The 23,039-nt window shown below is 32.8% G+C and overlaps 2 protein-coding genes across 2 annotated transcripts in view; one reads left to right on the forward strand and one right to left on the reverse strand.

Annotated features, from left to right (window-relative positions):
- Positions 1-13,530, reverse strand: part of LOC135840820 (uncharacterized) — a 126,466-nt gene extending 112,936 nt beyond the window's left edge. Inside the window, exon 1 of the mRNA XM_065357536.1 lies at positions 13,477-13,530. The gene's annotated coding sequence lies outside the window, so the exon portion shown is untranslated. The remainder of the gene's footprint in view (positions 1-13,476) is intronic.
- meng (meng-po) lies at positions 156-21,854 on the forward strand. The gene is made up of 2 exons (XM_065357537.1): positions 156-869; positions 19,068-21,854. The coding sequence occupies exons 1-2, from the start codon at positions 837-839 to the stop codon at positions 20,229-20,231; spliced, it is 1,197 nt and encodes a 398-aa protein (XP_065213609.1). The 5' UTR covers positions 156-836; the 3' UTR covers positions 20,232-21,854.
- Positions 21,855-23,039: the final 1,185 nt, after the last annotated feature.

Below are 23,039 nucleotides of genomic sequence, written 5' to 3' on the forward strand. Positions count from 1 at the left end.
TGTGAGTTTAAAGACACGAGATATCTTACTTATATTTAATCACAAACAATCAACATAGACAAAATAATTACAATTATAAAAATAGCCTTACACGAAAAACAACATCTAATATGACTCATTATATCGTCGTATAAGTACACGTACATTCAAGTACCACATGGATTAATCCTTTAAAAAAATCATATAAGTACAGAATTAGAAATAGAAACTTCCCCACTATTATTATAATTCAATCAGGCAAAAGAAAAAAAAACTACGAGAATCAATCCGAAATAAATCAACCTACACGTTGAAGATGAGAAAAAATAAACAGCACACTTTCTATCTTTTCGATTTCCCCGTAATAAAAATCATCGAGTAATTGTTTTACCGTTACGCGAACGATAGTGATAGTGCCAATAAAGCATTAAAACCAATCGATTACGTCATTGAATTTAATAGTTTGTGGAAATTCCCTTTAACTGGAAAAATTATCAAATGGACCAAAAACTCCTTCGGTAGGGGAGTTCGCGAGTTTTCGAAAACAACAGCGGCGCTTAGATAAATGTTATCAACGTTCGACTCGCTCAGTTTATTTCAACGTTTCTTGGCGCAATGATGTACACGTGCTTCTAAAGCACTCTCAACCGGCATTGTTATTTTTTACGTTTGTTTATTTTCAATTTCTTCTTTTGTTGCGGTTTTGTTTTCGTATTTCTTTCTTCTTTTTTTTATAAATGAAACTCGAGTGAATTTTTATTAAAATCGGAAAATTTTGTTCGTCAATTTTTTTGTTTTGTAATATATGGTTCAAGCGAATTTTATCAGTTCACCAAGGCAAATATACATGAAGCAATATGGTCACCAGATACAGATTCGAATATAAAGAGGTAAGATTCATTCATCGTAAAATTTAACAAAGGTTATAAGAAATAAGTTTAATTTTTAATTGCTAATTATTGACTAACAATGAAAAAATGCCCCATCAGCTCAAAAAAAATATCGCATCAAATGTCATAAAATCACAAAAATCTCAAGGTACAAATTTGAAACTTGAAAAAATTGCTTAAAAAAATCAGATGTAATATCTTACAATTCATTAGTGTTTTATGAAATTTGATCCTAAAATTTTCTGGATTCAGTTGCATGTTAAAAATATTTGATAATTCTTTTCTGAAGAATTTTAATACATCATTGAAGAAAATTTGAATAACATAATAAGAAATTTCTTCCTCAGTTCAATCAAATTTTGCTATTTTATTTTCTCAATTTTTTCAAAAATTTGTGAGTACCTGCAAACAAAATTTGGTTACTTGAATTCGTTTCTATTTGGGTACCTACTCAATTTTAATAATATTTCTCTCGAGTTTTCTCGATATTTCTTGTATTTTTCAACTCCTAAGGACCTCGAGGAGGTAGCCTAACTTTTGACACGAACTTCATGTTAAAATATTCTCTCTTGCAAAAAAATGAATTTTCTCAAAACTAAATCCTTTTTTAAAAATTACGGTCCTGCCTTCTCAACAATTGATATCAAAAAACGCCTTTTCAAAAATTCGGTTACTAAAAAGCCTTTTTACTGACTTGACAAAATAAAAGAGCGGTTTTTGAGAAAAAATCAGAAGTTTGCAAAAAAGTGTTGAATAATTAACCCCTTATGCGGGAGAAAATCTGCCTCTGCCATCAATTTCTTGAAAATAACACAGAAATCCAGATTCTCTCAACATCTAAGTACAATTCAAGTCACACTTGGTCGAAAAATTTTTAAGGTAAATCTTGCATCATATGTAAAAGAAAAACTATAGAAATTGTGGGTGTTTTTTTTTAGATTTTTGCTGGATCAAAGCAAGGTTCAAATTTGAACTTTCAAGGTCACATCGAAATCCAAAATAAACGATTAAAAATTTTAAACACAGTGAACCCTTTACATTTAAATTGAAATACAAACCGGAAAATATTGCAAATTTTCAAAATCAAAATCACATCAAAATACGTATCAATAATTGAGATGAATTTTCTGAAATATTAATATGTGACGCGACGCGACAAAATCGACCTTCGAGCCGAAAATAAGTTTTTGAGTTATGGGGGGTTAAAGTTTTCAGTCCAGTTCTGCTCGTTTAGCGGAAGCGCTTGCGTTCTAATCAGGTTCTCCGGCTAAACTGAGCTAAACATAGTCTAGGATAACGTTTCTTGCCTGTCTTGTGTGAATATCACTGGGTAAAATGGTTATTTACATTGATACAGGGGGCTCAGTCGTGATTGCGCTCATTTTTTCAATATTTTATTCTATTTTTTCATTATTTCAATTTTGAAATCGATCTGGAGGCGAAACAAAGCGTTCTACGAGAAAAATACATCGCGCAAAGTTGTAGAGAATTAAATTTCCAAAAACCTATAAGAGGTTTATTTTTCTCTTAAATGTATAGTTTTTCCGTTTTTCTCAAAAAACAGAAATTTTATGGTAATCATCATGAGGTTTTTGTTTTTTGAGAAAAACGGAAAAACTATGCATTTTGGAGAAAAATAAACCTCTTATAGGTTTTTGGAAATTTAATTCTCTACAACTTTGCTCGATGTATTTTTCTCGTAGAACGCTTTGTTTCGCCTCCAGGTCGATTTAAAAGTTGAAATAATGAAAAAATCAAAAAAAAAATCAAAAAAATCAAAAAAATGAGCACACTTCTGACTGGATTACCATGTATGTGGAGCTATGCAAATCATAAGGACTTCTGGGTGGTTTTAAATGATTTTTGAATGTCCGAGTACCAAAAATCCGTCAAAAAGTGAAAAATAATTTTTTAGGTCCGAAGGTCGATTTTGTCCCGTCACGTCACATATACATACGAGTTTACCTCCTCCAATAGCCGAAAAAAAACTCACGGTATACTTTCTCCCGCCATTTTCGGAAATCCCGAATCCAATTAACACACACTCGAGATACCTTTTCATTGATTCCCCATCATAAAGATTAGGTACCCCGCAGAGATTTCGACTCTCAAGTTGAGTACAATAGCAATATTCGATCTCAGTATCAAAAGCAGCGTCTCAACCCGATCGAATATTTCCTCAAATCAACGTAAGTATTTCGATTCCCAATGGAATGACACTCAATTTACAAAAGCATGATACCAAATGATAGTATATTTAATGAGCGAACCGTTCGAAATTCCATTCAAATAATGCGATAATGAAGAGGCGTTGACAGTGATGAAATAAAAAGCGCGAATTTTAATACCATCTTTAATTTAAAACAGACAAGAAAAGCAAAATAAGATGGTAAAATTGAAAGCCAAAACCCCGGGCTGGCATCTTTCTTTCAAATGTCATTCAGATAATACCTTTCATTAAAGTATTCATCAGTTATCACACCTACAGTCCGTTCGAAATCCTATCTTCTAAATCTTTTTAGTATTTCCAACTTTAAATTCGTTCTACGATTTGGAGTAGCTCAACGTCTCCGATATTATTTTCCATTTACAATTCAATACAGATACAGCGAAAGGATGAAATTTTCTACAAAATTTAGGCATCCGAGGGTGGAAAAAAATTACACGATATAAAAACTCGAATTTTGCAGAATATGAAAATTTTCCGCCTCGTTCTAGTTTCATTCAATCCGCCTCTTCATTTTTCTCTCAACTCTTCATTCAAGTTTAGGCTAAATGGAAAACTCTCAACATCAAAATGAATATTACACGGTGGAAAAAAATCGTATTACGAGCAAATTTCAAAAGATTACCTTAAAGAGATACGCCACGTCTTTATTTTTCGAAATTCATTCGCACTTGGTCACGTTTCAGTATTGGAGATGAGTATCATCGAAAGAATCTGGGTATAGTAGGTAAAAACCATAGAGAAATAAAAAAAATCCAATATTCGTTCGATAATAAAAATTAATAAAGAAAAAACCTTGAGATATTGTGGAAAAGAGGAGAGAGAATCCTTTTTAAAATTCACGTACCGAATATTTCTTCATCGTAGACATATGTACATACGGTAAAAAAGACGTGTGGGTATTATATCGTTGCCTTTTTTCCTGGTTCTGTTGAAAAGAAAAATACGACTAACATTGAATCGTTATATTGTTTACACAAGTACTTCTTTTTAGTTGATGCGGAAGAAAATGAAGCGAAAACGACGCAATGACAGATAATGCGATCGCCTTTATTACATATTGTTTATGAGGTTGCCTTAGAGTAAGATATAGAGAGGGAGGGAGAGAGAGGGCGAGAGAATAAAAAGGGCGCGAAAAATTAGTTAATTGACGTATGTAGTACGCGATTCCTTCCGCGAAAAGGTGTCGACAGATGTTCTTAGTCGAGAAACCATTGTGGCAATTAAAGGTGTCGAGATACGCAAGCTAAATGAAATTCTGAATACTTGCCAAAGGAACATGGGTGAAGTTTTTGTTAATAAACATACTCGCCGGTGTATCCGACACATGGACACAATGTATATATTTTAGATTCGTATTAGCCAAGGCCTGCGGTCGAAAAAATACATGTTGAGGTAGATCATTAGTACATCATTCGCTGAACCTATCACCTAGTTTCTTTGATTAGCTTCTTTAATTTATGTACGTATTATCGCGTACACAGACACACCGACCGATTCCTACGATTTTCTAAAAATACCACCGCCAGCCAAAATTAACGCTTGTTGATATCTCGAGTAAGCAATTATCATCCTCATTACGTCGGCATTGACCGCAAAAAATAGTAATTTTTTCCAACACGAAAGTAAACGACGTAGACATCACTTTTGAGAAAATTACAAGCACCATCAAGAGTATCAACCATTTAAGCGAACATACGAACCCAAAAAAGTAATCGTCAAGTCGCATAATTGAACGTAATGTTTCATCCCCCTCATCTTCCTACGGTCATCCTTCCTACGCCATGATGGATTGCGAAAAAAAAACCGAAAGATTTTGACCAAATTCAGAGGATATCTTCGTTTTGAGTTGAAAGAAAGTCACCCAGAAAAAATTCCAGCTCCGGAGGTGCCCATGGAGAGGAGATATAGATCCTCAAAAAAGGGATATTTTCGAAAAAAAACGTCATTTTTTTGTTCTAGCATCTACCCAACTTGTTATGAGAAAAATGGCCCGGTTTCAATTTTTTTGAAATTGGCCTATAATGACCAAAAATTGGACAGCAGTACAGTAGCCTTCAGAAATGATGTTTTTCGCTGTTTTCGTACATATAATTAATGTGAAAAGGAAGAAAATATTTTCAAAATACGAATTTTTTACCCAAATGTTGACGATTTGTAAATTTGCAACCATTCAGTGGTCAGTGGAACTCTAAAAGTGGACTTGGATTTTGATGGCAATGATCTAGGTCGAAATAGAATCTCAATATTGTCTTTTTAAACTGGGTTATTTTTCCCAAAACATGTTTTCGAAAATTTCTACTCTTTGAGGACCCATTACCCCCCCCCCCCCCCCGACACCTCCAGAGCTGACATTTTCGTTGAGTAACTTTCAACTTGAAGTTAAGGTATCTATTCATACGTTAATCAACAACTACCGACAATTTTTTCAAGTTCAAGAAATTATGAAGCTTTTTACATAAATAGAGGAGGAGGAGGAGGGGGAGGGAGGAAGACAAAAATACAAAATACTTGAAGACTTTAGATGTTTCCCAAGTTTTCTACAACAGGGTGTCTCACAAAACTACCAGACAAAAAATCAAGACTTTTTCATGACCTTTTTCACATTTTACCGCATTAGAATACCCCTCCCCCCAAATTAAACAACTTGAAACTGACGTACGTATTTCAGTTCTTCATTTTTCAATTTTTTTAAAAATTTTATGGACCTTTTTATTTATTTGAAACTTTGTTGAATTTGAAAATAGGGCAGCCAATCAGCAAATTTTACTCAGTTCTGAGGATTTCAAAAAATTCAGAAAATTTTCCGTTGCATTTTTCACTTGTTTTTGAGCTTTTTAATTGTAACTTTTGTGTATTTTAATCATTTCCTCGTAATAAAAATGTCAATAATTTTTCAAAACACGCTAAAAATTGATATTCTGAAATTTGAGTTATTGCAAATTGCAGAATTATTTTTATGTTTTCTGAAGATAAATTTTGCTTGATTTTCCAAGATGATGTAAAATGATTTCGGTATATTTTTTGAACAACTCTACCCAAACTGATCTTCAAAAGAGGAAAATTTTGAAGATTTTTTGGCAAAAAATGATCTTGGTGATGAAAATTATACCTACGATATTCCCTTATTAAGCAACTTCTCAAATCGTCAGTGAAAATTGACCATCCATCCTGATTTCCAGAACTCAAATTAGTCGATTTTTGTCTCATTTTATCTCAAAATTTTCTCACCATTTCCAAACGGAAAATCTTCAACAGAAATTATCGTCTTTAGAAAATTCCACTAGAAAGAACAATTCAGCCTAAAGGTAACCATGGGAAAATTTTTCTTCGGCCATTGTACGTATATAAAAAGTACGAAAAATATTTATATCTTTGTTGACGATATTTTTACCACATGACCAAGACACGTGTTCGACTCGATTCGAAAATTTTCCAAAGACCTTCGTCCAATTAGAGCGATTTTACGACACACAGTAATCCACCTCCTCCCTCCGTCATCCCCATCGCTAAAATGTTTTTTTCTTCGCTTGAAAATCTGCCTGGTACAAATACGCGATAAAAATGTAACGTACAACAAGGTACGGTACCATATTAAAAAAGGGATCCGAGATAATAATCATTTCGCAAATGTACGAATTTTCAGCGTACTTATAGTGAAGATACGAGTACGGCGACAAAAATTACGAGTACATCACGAAACGAAGTCTAAATTTTGGCACATTTATCCGAGTCGAGTAGCCTACCACCGTTGTATTCGCTATTTAAAAACACCGTCTAGGAAAATATCCTAACATTAATTACTTTGAACATTTATTAGTTTTAAAAGAATCACGTTTTTGCGACCCTTTCTTCAGCCCGCCTGCCGCCACAGACATCAACTCGCTGGTGAAATTTTTCTCTATTTCTAATTTCATTTAGCGCACTACGTCTGAAAATAAAATTGAACTTCGGCTTCTTTAAAAATAGAAATCGGCGAGGGGGGCCTGGAGTTCTTGTTTTATGGTCCGCAAACATGTTAAAAAGTAGAGCGTGTTAAAAAATTTTAATTTTTGCGTTGAATTATTAATCAACGCTATCCATCATTTCGCATTTTTACTTCTTTTCTCGGCTTTAAAAAATTTTTCACATAGTTTATTACATTGTAAAATTAGTATATATAATGTTGTATAGTTGGCTGCGAAAAAAAAAAAGAAAAAAGAAACCAGCCGGCTAATTTACTACGAATACGCGTGCCGAGCGATCGAACTACCATCTAGATGTCAACCACCGCCTCGACATGTCAAGCTGTCGAAGTGTCGATGTCATAAAAATATGCCCATTTTTTTTCTCACGTCGTCGTCATCGTCGGAAAAAAGTACACGCTTAATGCACGAGGAATCCTATTTCGTCAATTTAAATATCACCCTTATAGTACTTGTATCGTAAAACGCAGAGATTTTATAAGGCAAGTTCCCCTCGTGCATTTTCCAACCTTGCAAGGTAGATAACCTGAAAATTGCCTCGATTTTAACACTCCGGTGACTTTGAAATTTAATAGAGACACTTGTATTCGACTCTAAAATTCCTCGTTATAAACGTTTTCAAAAATAAAAAAAAAAGAAAAACCGTCGTCGTCGTCGTTGGGTCGACTCGTATTCGTTTAACAACCGTGTAAAATTATAATTGCATAAGCCTCGGATTTCAAAAGCAAAAGCTTCGTTATCTGGTAAGGATGATTAAACGGTTCAAAGCGATGAAATTTAATACGGTGTATAATCCATCGTATACTTAAGTTTAAGTATCCGAGTAATCTATACCTTTGCAGACATTTTAATCGAGCTTTATTCCCCATTGTTCGATGAGTCTGTGAATTTAAAAAATTAAAATATCCTGCATATCCGTAGACGGATTAATTACAAGGTTGCAGAAGTGAAAAGAGTCGGTTCAATGTTTTCACCATGGGGGGGGGGGGGGGGGTGGGGTGGGAGGAGAGAGAAAACTTATCTCGAACTCGTTCGTAATTTACTCAAAAATGTTTCAAAATATGACAACCCTTTCAGGAAGAAAACCGCAAAAAATACCATCATTGAAATGAAACTTTTCTTTTACCCTATAAATGTACTCAATAAGTCGAATGTGAGTCAAAAAGAAGCGCAACAATGTCCTAATACATGTTCATCCCGTTTCGAAATCCAAAAATCTATTGATACAATTTTTAAAGAGCTCCGGAATCTTCACTCTTGGACCCAGGTGAATTATACTTCATTTATAAACCTTTGGATGCCCTACAAAAAATTTATGTCCATGTATTTTGTCTGTGTTGTTGATTGAAGGCACCGGAACGCTCCGAAAACATCAATCAATCATAACCTCTTCAATTTTAAAGGCAGACTAGAATTAATCATACATTTTTATGCACTTTTGTAAGCTCAGCAACATGATCCAACCATGCTCAGTCCCTCAGTAAAATTTAAGGAATTGTACAATCTCGAAGAATCAACATAGAGTACCTATTCCAAAACCTCGCCCCTTCAAAATCGAGGATTGGCAAACCAATTTACACTTGAGCAGTCTGAGATGCTGTATCGTTAGGCAAATCACTCGACACTTCGGCCGGAATACCCTAAATGATCATTTATAATTCTCATTTTCAAGTAAATATTTAAAAATAAGATACTTAGGGGTAAGAAAAATATCTGATAATGCACAAAATTGTAATTGAAAAAAATTATGTGCCTTCCAATTATGTCTTCAACACGTCTACAAGATGAATTAATGGCAATAAGTTTCATTACGTCCCTGAAAATCCAACATTATGACATTTCAGAAAGAAGTCACTGAATCATACTCGTAGATGATAATCCATTTCATTTTTTTAAACCTTTCAACAAAATATTTCCAAGTCATAAATTCGAGACGACGTTTTTTCTCCCAAATATTCCCTCCAAAAATTATAAATAGACCCCAGCCCAAAATCATATCCGTGTTAAAAGAAAAAGTAGGTTATATAGGTACTCGTAAAAATTTACTCTCGCGAATTATGCGAGCTTCAGATTAATTAATCATCTTAGAACAAAAAATCACGTGATTTCAGAATAATGGAGCAGATAATTTGAAAAGAAAAAGATTCGACAGTCATTAAGATTTTAAAATATTTTCTCAAAAAAAAAAAAAAAAAAATTTCTCAGCAAAAATGCTCAAGTTATTTGACTACCAAGAACTTCTTTAAAAATTGGATTTTAATTTCCGTTATTAAATGAAGGAACGAAAATTCTCTCAACTTCAAACTGGACAAATACTGAGTTTCGACATATTTTTTTACTCTGTAATCACAATAATATCATGTTGTAAACATCGTACCCTCTTCTCGAAAAAAACATCTCAATACCTTCCCACTGTACTTTCACAAACATTCGTTGATTTTGAAATTATTCCAGCAAAAGGAGGATTACAGAAGCTGGAAAAAACATCGGAAAAACACGCACACAAAATACTCGTATCTCTGTACAAATATAGAACGCGGGAAAAAAGAGATCAGCTTTTTTCTCCATAAGCTGGGAAAAAGTCTTTGTGCAAAATAAGAGATTTTATATTTCACAAAACTCTCTCAGAGCGACGTATAAAAAAAAACTCGCAGTAAAATTATAAATCACTTCTCTCTATTTCTATTTCTTCAGATACAGAAAATTTGAATAAGGGTATCTAATTATAAATAGAAAATTAATTATTTTCAATTTACTCTCGTTCAAAGACGTTCGAGAATATAAGATGACAAGATATTCGCATAATTTTAAACGTTCATCGATACAGTAAAAGGAGAGAAAAAAATCAAAAGACACCACGCAGACGCTCAATCGAACTCGTTTCATCAACTTTTCAATATTAACGTCAAAACTTTTATCAATGGTTACGAGAAAATCGTAATGGAAAAAAATTAAAATTATAAAAAATACAAAAACTTTGAAACGCGTGGAAATTTTTAAATTTTTCAAACATCGAAAAAAATGTATATAAAAAGACAGATTTCGGTTTGAAAAAAATCTCCACCAAACTTCTTTCATCGAGGAATTTATTTGTGTTGCGTCGAAGCCAAGTAGACTTCATTTTTTCTCGTTAAAATGACTTTTTTTTTTTTGATAGTGAACATTTTAAGGAATTCGTCTTGAAACGTGAAAATATTATTCGAAGAATTTAAGTGATATATCGTTTTGTTATTTCTGAACTTGGAAGCTAATAAAGCGCAGTTTATACAAAAAAGCACAAGCACACGTACAGGTAGTATACTTGGGAAAGAAAACATAACTTTAAGACTGTAGTCTACCTAGCCATAGGTCACTGCAACATTATGCAAACGTCCTTTCTGACATTGGTAGGGCTAACTAAAAAAAAATAAAGGCAGGGAGAACATTTTTCCAAAAAAGAAATTTTTTTTTCGAATCAGAGCGAAATATAAAGCTGTAAATGTGATTTATGTGCGATGACATATCGCAATATAATTAAGATGTAATTTATCGAGGTGATTATAGTTTTTTTTACGTTGAATAAAAAAAGTTATTACTGTCAATAAAAAGCAATATGGGAATTCTTAACATTGTAGATTTTTTTGGCTCCAACGTAGCCCAGAATACTATAGCAATTTAATTGACTTATATGAAGGAATGTTATTTTATCAAACTTTACGTTATTTTTTATGGTGTATATTTTAAGCCTAGGTCAGTGTAGTTTTTTTAACTCGCGAATTGTGTTCATCTACACCACATTTTTTCATTAGAACTAAATAAATTTCCCTCGTGCTGCACCTATTAGTATATTTTTACGTTATTTACGTAATAGAGAATCTGATCAAAAAAGAAGGTATAAATTTTGCGAAATTAATTAAAGAGATATTTGTTTTCCAAAAACTTTATGCCTCGCTATAATAAGTTATAACGAAACTGAAGATTTTATGATTTTCGGTCTTATGACGTATATCGTCGAATGTATTGTTTTACTTCGTCGTTAAATTGCATTTCAACTCGATATGATATAAGGAGAAGCACGTAGTACTCGAGTTAACGATGGTCGCTAAAAAATGCTCATAACTTTCTCGTTTTTCCTTTCCAAAAGTCGTAAATTTCACTATAGGTACAATAAAACATGAGATTCTGGATCAGATGGCAACTTTTTGCAAGTGTGATTCAAATTATTAAATTTTTCTTATCGCCATGATAGGTCAAGGAAGTTTAGAGGCACGTTGAACGACGATGAACTTCCTCTGCGCAGCTCCTTTTGTGTCTTCGATGAAAAAAATTTAAACTTCAACTTGATGCACTAAAAAAATATGCAGGGAGAAAAAATTATTTCACTCCCTTGCTCTCTTCAGCTGTTTCATTTTTCACCATCTTCGATATAACTTGGAATTTTAATCACTTGGTCACATTCTTATGAACTAATGAGCATATTCTAAGAAACTTTAAAAAATATGGCAATCTTCGCGAATTCACCGTAGGTAGGTAATTTCCGCGAATGATTCTATATGAATCTAAATTCAGCAAACGAATATAGAGTTTGAGCTTACGTTGAGATTACAAAGTTAACTAGGAATATAATAAAGCGGTTAGTAAATTAGGTAGCGATACTGATAATGCACGATTATTTCTCTGGCATAGTAGACCTTTGGCCAGCATCATTCATGACAAGTTTTTCTATGAAATTCATACGTCGTAGGCTGCACGTATCTCTAATCTCTCTCGGGTTCACATTTGTGACATTTATATTGCCTTTTTCCACGTAAAACATACTCTAGGGTTATTTTAGAAAACGCATGGTACACGTTTGTTTCAGTTATTCTCTTATTTTAAGGTCTATGCGTAGATTGAAAAAGCATGTAGGGAAGCTAGCATAAGGTACAACTGAAAAAAAAAATAGGTTCAAGTGTACTGAACTCTAAATCTCGGAAACTTCCAAGATGTAATACTACAATATGAAGTACCTAATGGCACTGGGTGGAGAAATAGATTTTTTCATCACATCAAAAAAGATTCTTTCACTTTTCAAATTAGAGAGCAACATAATGATTATTTGATTTTTTTTCTTTCGAACTTTAGAAAAGCACAGGTTTTAAAGGTAACTAAATTAACTTCAATTGACGTACTCACGAACCTCCAATCTTTGGATTCGCTGCTTCAAATTTTCGGCACGTTCACTTCAGTTCATTTGGTCACTTTTGACATCCTGATCCGTATTTTCAAAATTCAAAATTCAAAAAAAAAACACAAAACGCAAAACGATTCACTCTATGTGGACATTTACGTGACAGATCTGTCAAAAAAGCTGCATTCATCACTTGTTTCAAAGAAACTCATTTTTAAAAGGTGAAATTTTTTAAAAATATGTTCAAATTTAAAAATTGTACATATTTTTTTTAAATTTTGTTTCTTGAAACTGAAATAATACCACTTTCAGTTTCTTATTTAGATATTTGTTTTTCATAATTATAATAATGTTCAGTTCAAATGAAAATAACATAAAAAATTTGAAGACTCGAATTCTCATTAAAACCAATAATTAATTCATTGTTGATCACCAGAGAGCGTTTAAATTGGTAGCTCTCAACTTTGATAAGTCGTGTTGCCTTTTTCTAGCTTTGTTCACACGACAGTTGATTGGTTTACTGAGGACTCATGCAGTTTATAAGGACATTTCAGAATGACTTAATTTATGCAGATTATTCTTCGGTTCACTTGGTTTATAATCAATTATTCGTAATGTCAGGTACAAATTGATAGACAGATTCAAAAACATGCAAGAAACATCCCAATGATATTGATACGTATAAATTAATGAGCAGTAACATGCATTCAAGTTATTTTAAAACATTCACATAAGGGCAGACGAAAGTCGAAATTCTCAATTGCGAGTGTACTTAAATTTCAAATTTGAGTCAGAGTGCGATAATTTTCAGAATCGACCAAACAATCTCCAACATTTCGAACCAAATATTAAATTTTTCTAATTGGGATAGTAATTTTTTCATTTTTCCAAGAGATGAAATGCAATTTTTTCCACTTCCTTAATTTTTTGTAATTTTCCACCAACATCAGACTCATGTTCAATGAAGAAATTCAAAAAATAAATCGCCTGATCCAAAAATAAATAATAACCAAAGTTCATCTAGTCTCACAATTCAACAAATTTCTTCCAAAAATTAGCATCCACAAAAATAGATTTCTGCTAGAATACGTTTTCTCCGTGAAAAATTACATTTTTTTTCTAATACAACAATGTTTCGAGGAAAGGAAAACCAACGTGCCAGTTTTTGACGTCATTCAATATTCAGTTTTTATACTCGCTTCGCGAAGTTCGCCCATAAAAATCAAGTTGATAAAATTTTTCATCCAATATAAAAATTCTTCTTACCTGCACGGACGAATCCAAGATCTCAATTCGGCTCTCCTCGAAACAATTTTTCGGTCCAATTACGAAAACTCCCAAGTACCGAGAGAATGGCACGATAGAGTGATTTCTGAAAACAAAACAAACATTGAACGTCATTCGTGTGTTTCTAATATAGCTATAAAAAACATTTACGATGTGTTTTCTCAAGAAAATTGCGTCTTTGCGGCCCTCTGCACCTTTGTGAAGTTACGAAGATTATAATTTTTCACTTGTCGTTAGAATACACGATCTTTTCCTCGACTGTAAAACGCTCGTGTTTATTACGAGACAATTGTTGGGAGACTCGACTCGAAAATACATACTACGTTGCCTATGTCCTATGATCTGTTCCGAAATATTTATGAACCATCTTCGCAGAACTTGCATCCGACTAAGATGCGAACTTTTTACAGATTCGAATATAATAATAATATATATTTCAACACGTGATAATATAACGTTTACGACGTCAATAAAGTTTTTTTTTCTTCTCCTCAATTGATCAAGCGTAACCTCTCAAAGAAAGCAAACAAATGTCGCAAAAATGTCTACACTTTCAAGTTCATAAATGTAATAATCGTATATCATTATTTTTTCGTTATTAAAAAAAATATTCTCGGGATGGTTTTTATTTACTAATTAGACGTTTTAATCATTCTCTTCTTCTAGCTCCACACGTATACTGTATTTTCGGTTCCTTTTCTTTTTTAGACAGCCACCTACATATTACATGCGTTATTTTAGACAGAGCAGGGGAAAAAATACACAAACAAACTTAAAATACCACGGTGTATCTTTTGAAAAACGTGGGATGATAAGACTTTTATAAATTTCAACGTAACGATAATTTCACGAAGGTGGATTCGGGGGTTTGGTTTCCATTAAATAATAACGTTACCTCTCGCGTTATTTTGTCTACCTACGCTGCTGGTGTTGTTACTGTCACTAATGAAGATATCTTCTCATCAATACTTTAAGATATAATAATTTAATAACAAATTAAAAAGCACATGTTGAGTAAATAATTTTCTAAAACGCTATAAAGTTCCGGTACAGTCGCGACATCCGTTGCAAATTATTAACTTCGCATGGCACTGGTCCAGTTCGAGTCAAAAATAAGCTTTTACCACGCAATCTTAAGTAGCTTGTCTGATTATAGTTCATATATTCAACATAGTATTTTGATAACGCCGCCTAAATATACCAATGATAAGGGGAAAAAAATAGAAATTGTTTCGTAATCGTAAAGCCAAGTGATTTTTTAGAATTTTGACATCGTGACAAAAATTTAAACAGCGTGACGTGAGATAAATGTTGATTGACATCTTGGTGGAAAATTAATTGTCGCGCCTCATTTTTTTTTTTTTTTTTTTTGCAAATACCGGCGAAAAATTTTAAATAGCGTGTATCGTGGGGAGGAGGGGGGCTAATACATCATGACCAAATTTCGAGAATACAGTTGAATAATTGATTATGGTATATTTAGTTTTTTTCTGCGAAACGTTTCTCAAGCTATTCAGAAATAAAATGGGCTGAGCTTCGTGAAATTTAAAAGAAATTGGTAAATTTTGATTATGCAGGGATTCATAAAACGTGAGAGCAGAATACTGATTTTTAGTTTACATGAGTCTCAGAACACAGAAAACCCAACTCGAACTCCAATTATGTATTAAGCCTCACCTTGTTTCAAAATACTTAAGACTACAGGGATTTTAATATAAATGATTCCTTCATCATTGTGAACTCATGTGGGTCAGTGGTTTATTGACTTAACACTTCAAAAAATGAGTAAAAAAGCTTTTTTCACAATATTATTATGTACATACTACATATGGCTAAATTTGGGAGAATAATTCACACAGGCAGTTTGGGGTTGGTTGATCACACCACCAGCTGACCAGCATAGATGGCTCTGCCACTAGCCAGCGATGTATCGATGTATCACTTCCAATGCAATCTAATAAAACGTGAAATATTTCAACACCATGAAAAAGGTATGAGCATAGCTTTTTGAAGGAATTCTATGATGAAAGTTATGCATGTAAATTCAACTCACCAATAATTTAACTATAGCAGGCTACAAACTGTAAAGCACATTAACACAAGTACTCGATACAGTCCAACGCAAGAACACAAAAATTGACAAAAAAACTACTTCATCTCAGAGCTCCTACTTGACAATAATGAAACGATTTTCGCTCTGAAACCTAAATCATCCCTAGTAAAACTACCCTTCCACCCGCGCAGAAAGAATATATGGTCCCAGGCGCGTCAGTATACCTTGCATATCCGGTTTTCATTATTAAAAAGTCGATGCAGGCGAGACAAATAATACAAAAGACGATAGACTACGTTCAGTCAAAGTGCTTTTCGAAGAATCTCTAAAAGAAAGACTCTCTCTGGCTACAGCTATAGCTACAGCAAGTGGATCTCGTAGTAATTCAAAAAACACCACAACTACTGAAATGATGTTAAAATAAGGGTAGGATTGAGGAGTTGTTGCACTACCATTGCGAATGAGGCATGTATTTAACGTCCGTTATGGGACACCCAGTTATTTACCATATTCCATCTGAATTTTCGAAACCCATTTCCATTTTTGTTTTTTAGAAAAAACACGCAACTCATTGTATTATTGCACCTCATCAATACAATAAAATTGTTATTCAAGGCTCAAGCTTGATATTTTCAAAAAAAAGTGACGAAACTCGAGCAGACATATCAATGTAGAAAAAAATGACCCCCTCACCATTGACGATTTAAAAAAAAAAAAAAACAGAATCTTACGAATTGAAATGTTCTGATTTTCAAAAGTGAAGCTAGAATAATCTTGCAAAATTTTGACAATAATTTCATAAAAAAGTGAAATTTTGGGACAATTTTCGAAAAAAAAATGAATAAAACTGAAATTCTTTGCAAAAAAAGACTATTTTTAGAAATTTTTTGTAAAAGTGAGACTTTTTAACAATTTTGGGTATGACACAAGACTTTGACTATTTCAGCGAACAGTAAAATTTTTTGGGAGTTATTGGCAAAAAAGTGATATGTTGACATTTCCGATCAATACCTAAGCAAGGTTTTTGAGGAAAAAAAAATGAAATTCAATTAATGCAAAAATGAGAGGCGTTTTGCGATAAGGGCCCTTGTGGTGATATTTCGATTTTTTCAGGAGAGAGAAAACATCGAATCGCTTCGATTTTTTCGATTTTATTTTTTTTTGATTTTCGGGTGCAGTGTTGTCTTGCGCATAGTTTGGATGGGAAATTTTGACGAAATTCGTTCAACATCGCCTGATATCCGTGATTTAGAAAAGGGACCTTGTGGTGAACAGTCGAATTTACACAACGTTACAGACTACCCCGCAAAAAAATACCGAGAAATTCGGATTCCCCATGAAATTTTACATAGGTAACAACAATAAAATAATTTCTCCATCGACCTTTTTTTATTTTTTTAAAAAAATCAAAAACAAACAAAAACTTTGTTTTTCAATTTCCCGAAAATGTGAATTTTTGAGTATTGATGTTCAAGTAATTTTAAAACGAGAAGTTGATGAGATAGGCGAAATCTGATTGCACCATTCGATTTCTCGTGAAAAAGTAAGTCGGAATCGCCAATAAAAAAAAAAACATCGAATCACCACAAGGACCCATATCGCGAAACGCCTCTCAAATAAGCAATTTTTGGGAATTATTTGCGATTACAATTATTTTTTGAAAAGTGAGATTTTGTTTTTCTTTGTGTAATTTTTGGCAGTTATAGGTTTTAAAAAAATCACTAAAAAGCTAACATTTTTGGCAATACGGAACCCTTTTGGACAATTCTTGGAAAAACATAAATTTTTTGATTTTTTTTTGTTGCAAAAAGCAAGAACTTTTAACAATTAGGTATTGGTAAAAAAAAAATGGTACTTTTTCGGATCTTCGATGAGAATGGGAGACTTATGAATGATCACTTTTTCAGATTTTATAAGGGAGACTTTTTGATTTGTTGACCAAAAATCACTACTTTTTCACTTCCTTTCACATTTCAATCCTGCCCCCCACGCACTCACAAGATCGAGTTTTTCCTTTTTTTGCAGGGTGTCTATCAAAACTTCAGCAGGACTTTTAGCACGACGTTTTTTGAACACTTGGGATTTTTTTAAGAGGAGGAGGGGGTGGGCGAGGCAAAATTTTACACTCAAATTTTTCAATTTTCTAATGTCTTTAAACATCTCGAGATTTTTTTTTCAAGCAAACGGACGTCAAAAATATAATTTAATGATTCAATTTTTGATTTAATTTTCACCTTTAAGATTCTTTACTAAATGTAAATGTAATGAAATTGGGTGAATAAAAAACTAAAAACTTTTTTCAACATATCACATTTTTAAAAAATAATATACAAAAATTTAATGCAAAAATGAACTTTTTTTGTGAAAAAAATTTCCAATTTTTCGAAATAAAACGGCGAGTTTAAAAGTAAAATAAGTAAGAGATATGTAAAATAAAAATTTTATCTTTTGAGAGGTATAATTTTGCCTAATATTACAACGTATAAAAATTTTCATTTCTTTTTCAAATCTGGAATTTTTTGCGAGGGCAAAAATGCTCAAAAATGTGTAATTCAAATTCTAACAAAGTTGATAAAAGATCTCTTTTCTACAAAATATTTCTCATGTGTGAAAAATTAGATTTCCCACTTTTTTTCATTCTTCATTACTTTCAATACCCTGTAAAGACGCTGAATTAGAAAAGAATTTTAAAAATGCATATTTTCGTAAATTATTCACTTATTAATCTTGTAATGTTGGTATATCTTTTTCTTCAAGATGTAAAAAACTGAGTTCATAAACATTTAAAAAAAAAAAAAAAAAAAAAAAAAAAAGGTAATCTAAGGAGCCAAAATCATTACTAATTAAGTTGATTTTACAAAATTCTCCTATTTTGGAATAAAAATAATTGTGAATTTTCCTGTTATTTCGATGAATTTTCTAGAAAGATGAAATTCTCGCACTTCACTCGATTTTCCAGGTTTTCTAGAGAAGGGACATGCTGTTGAAGTACATATTTTAATTACCAAGGAAAAAAAATTGACAGGTTTTTTCTTAATGTTTTTAAACTTTCAACCTGAATAAGATGAAGTAAAAAATTAAGATTTGCAGCATCAGAAAGAGAAAATTTTGTAAATTTTTGATTTGAATGACAATTTAATTTGAAAACTGTACTCTGGTTTTAGAAAACAAATTGAATGAGCTCACTTCTGCCCCTGTAGATGTGAGGTTAAGCAACTTTCCCAGTTCCTTATTACACAGACTTAGAACGATTTGCAATTCGCATTGAATTGAAACACTCCATAAATTACTGAATCAAACAATAAAAAACTGATAAGTGCTGCACAATAGAAAATGCTGAAGTATCTTGAAATTTTCATACGAATATAGGCATTGCTCCATACAACAAGATTCTTATCAAGTTCTTATGGATTAATCTAGATAGATTAGCACAATATCCTTTATCGTAGTTAAATTATCAATTATCAAAGTGGAATCAATAATTAATCAACTCTTTATTTTTTCCGCTTGTTCACAGACCACCACAAAAACAACAAAAGCCGAAAAATGCAGAGAGAGCAGCGTATTACACAAAGTACCCGAAGTGATATTAGAAAATGTTAATCTAGTCGAAGAATACAATTTGTTAAAAGTACTCGCAGAGGGCTACTACGCCAAGATATTTCTAGCCGAGAATCGTCGTACAAACACCACCGTCGTATTAAAAGCCATCCACGCAGAACTAACCACTTTAAAAGATTTCTATCGCGAATATCATTACAGCTATCATCTCAGCCCACATCCTAACATTTTATCAACGTACGCTGTGGCTTTCAAAGCTGACGACTTTTACATATTTGCTCAAGAATACGCACCTTTCGGCGACTTGGCCGGCACAGTGAAAGCGGGCGGATTATGCGAAGATTTCTGCAAGAAAATAGCTTCGCAGTTATGCTCGGCGCTTGATTTTCTACACTCTAAACAACTAGTCCATCGTGACGTGAAACTCGAAAACATACTGGTATTCGCTTCCGATTTTTCCAAATTGAAATTATGCGATTTCGGCGAAACTCGTAAAGAAGGTACGCAAGTGAGTAAAGTAAAATGTACATGGCAGCCATTTCTACCTCCAGAGCAATGCGACGCTTTACGAAACGAAAAATTCACCTGTAGACATTACTCGGACTGTTGGCAAGCTGCGATCGTGCTGTTTGTTTGCGCAACAGGCAATACTCCTTGGCAAATAGCGCAATTGGCTTCGAATCCAGATTACATGAATTTCGCCAAATGGCAAAAAAGACGAACAACCAAGGTACCCGGTCAATTCAAGAAATTCACCCCTAGATTATTAAGAATGTTCAGAAGGTTACTTGCTCACAAAGCCGACGATAGGGCGGAAATAACCGAAGCTTTCAAATACCTCAAAGATCCTTGGTTCGTGACAAAATCTGGTCAAAATACACCCATCGAAAGGAAGAACTCGGAGGATATTTATTTCAACGCCGACTTAGACGACGACGACGATATTCACATCGAAGTCGACGAAAGTAAAATCAAAATGGCTAAAATGCTCAGCAACTATGGTCTAGAGACGACCGTCGATCAGAGAACCATGACTAAAAGGCTTCACGAATGGGTGCTGTCTTGCGAAACTAGTTATCATTACGATCCAAACGAAGAAGACAATTATCAATTCGCGTAAATATTTTAGAGAATTTTCAATCCGAATCGGGTAATCAGGGTATCGATTAAATTTTACGCAGTTTTTTTTTATATCCTAATACCCGTTACGTTTATCAATATATACGCCATTTTGTTCGATATTCTATTCAAATATGGAAATTTTATAACGTAAAAATTCCTTCCATCAATTTTCAAATCCATTCGTTTTATTCAAATTTATAACGCAAACGTATTTTCATTTCGTATCTACGCTTCATCTCTCTTTTCGCTAATAAAATTAAATTTCCTTTTAAAAATACGACACAATTTCAACAATTCTGCGACAGGTTTTTTCATTGCTATTGAGCTACCTTTCTTTTCTTTTTTGAAAAATTCATTTCATCGTGAGACGTAAATTTCCATTTCAATTTTGGTCAATTATTTCGTAACTTTATATTCGAGAATTTTTTTTATACTAGTACACCAAAGTGAACAACTCGAATGAAATGCATGAAATTTCACCCAGTCAACCAATGAGGAAGTAGTTAGAAGTAAACATCACAGCTCAAAAGAACATTTTGACATTTTGATCCTTTGAAATCAATTTATAGCACACAATGGTTCAGATCCAAATGTGAGGTAATCGAAAATTTAATTACATATCATATTTATGACAAAAAACATCAGGGTAAGAGAGTTTAAATAGTTCAATCCATTTTGTGAAATTATTCATGCCCTATAATAAAAATTGAGCCCAAAATAGAAGTAAAAAGGAAAAAATTCAAAAAAAAAATATTCAAAAAATGTTGGTTTTTGAAAAAATTTTAAATGGGGGGGGGGGTGTTTATAATTGCAGGAAAATTCTGATTTTACCAATTTTTAAAATTCCTTACATGTACTCAACCTCGACACAAAATTCCAGGTCCACTTTTCAAAGCAAAAACCACGATCTACGCTCAAATTGTTGTCTTTGAAATTTGAAAGAAGTATTTTTTTTCAAAATCTCTCCACAGGCTTTTTCTGTTTTCGAACTAAGTAAAGCCCTCGTTAAATCAAATTTCACTCATCTTTAGATGTATGACCCCCCCCCCCCTCCTACCCCAAAGAAATGATTTAATTTCCTTTTTTATTTTGGAAGGACAATCAAAACGCAGGCGAAATATGCGCACTTCTGATCACTCCCTCGTAAACAGGGACTTACTTCATATCACTGAAATGAATCATTCGAACATTCAGCGTACCTAGATCTTACTCTTAGGCTTTCTAAAAGCCTTTTTCTTAAAGTTCCCAATTAGGCAGAACGTAGGCCATTAGTTCTTTTCCATTCCTCGCGATAGTTTTATTTTAATTTATAAGATGAAAACCTAGTTTTTAAGCTCGTTGTACATATAATTTTCCATTTTGATAATTTTAATTATTTTTTTTCGTTTGTTTTGTTATTGAACTCGTACGATGTATTATCGATGTACATAAACGTTGAATATGCGACCTATTATTGTATAAGATTTGATACGTTCCTAGAAGTAATATTGAATTTGTACTTTTTGAACATATTTATACGTATTTTTGTGCCGGTGGTAATATAATGATAATTACATTGTACTTGGCTTATAAGTATATAAGTATTACAAATTGTAAATAATAAATAAATTTGTGATATTCATCTTGGCGTATTTATTTTAGTGTAGTATCAACTACGACGTTATGGAAAATTTAAACCTATCAAGACGAACGATCGTAAAAATTTACAATAATTGACGCACGAAAACTACGTATATCTCTAACGTTACTGTTACTATGACGTCATACAGCTGGAAACTTTTCCCTCACGTACTTTTGAAAAAAGTCGCCCGCTTATTACTTTTATCAAACGACTTGCCCGAAAATCGTGAAATAAAGTAAACAGCTTTATGGGTTTTCTTCTCGTTTTGTATAAAAAAAAAATCTGTTGCGTAGGTGTTTTTTACTCATTGGAATACAAGAGTAGAGCATTAGGTTATCCTAAATCAATTTCTTAATTTAAATTTTTCTAAGGTAATTTTTACTAGATGGGAATTTTTAGCGTGGGTTCATCCACGTGGTATACCACCTATATATGACCTTTAGAATTCATTTAAAGACTATATTAAAACGCGTTGCGGGGTCTAATTTCCATGTGGATGAGCATCAAATTTAAATTTACCAAGTTTCGATAAAATCGCTCCTTTGAAATTATTAAAACGATGAATGGAAAAAGGGGATCATCCGATACGAATAAATTTATAATTTTGATGCTATTTTTAAAAGCTGAAAGCAAAATGGTCATAGAGTTTTTTTTAAAAAAAAGGTGCATTATGATATTGAAATGCAAATTCGAATTAAGATACTAAAACGATTCAAGCGTTGAGTTGATTGAGTGAACAAATGACAGCAAAAATGATTGTGATGCCTCGAAATTAATTTCATTTCTTGTTGAACATGGTCGTTACAATAAACGTTGACACGAGTATTTTGGCTCGATACAATTATTGTAACTGAAACAATGATAATTAATTCCGAAATAAGGGCAAATGACTCAAAAAACAACGCAAGCGAAGAATACACGAGATTATTGCGATTTTTTCGGATTGAATTTTTCGAGGAGAGCTATTTCAATTCTCTCAGATCGATAATTTGGGCAGGTAAGTACATTAGGAGTAGAACGGTTTAAATTTTAGACAGGAAATTGACTAAGCAATAAGATTTGTCCAAAAATCTTGACCACCACACTTCACGTTGGACATTTAAGAATTTTGAAGCTTCGATACTAGAGTCAACTTTTTTTTTGACAAGATTTGGGAAATATTTTAAGCAAATAGAATCGTCCAGT

The sequence above is a fragment of the Planococcus citri genome, chromosome 3, assembly GCF_950023065.1.
Source record: "Planococcus citri chromosome 3, ihPlaCitr1.1, whole genome shotgun sequence".
Taxonomy (NCBI): Eukaryota; Metazoa; Arthropoda; class Insecta; order Hemiptera; family Pseudococcidae; genus Planococcus; species Planococcus citri.

Bases quoted from the DNA above. Each gene is read 5' to 3' on its own strand.
- meng (XM_065357537.1), top strand. From the start codon at position 837: ATGGTCACCAGATACAGATTCGAATATAAAGAG. The intron at 870-19,067 runs GTAAGATTCATT...GCTTGTTCACAG, and splicing joins ACAGATTCGAATATAAAGAG to ACCACCACAAAAACAACAAA.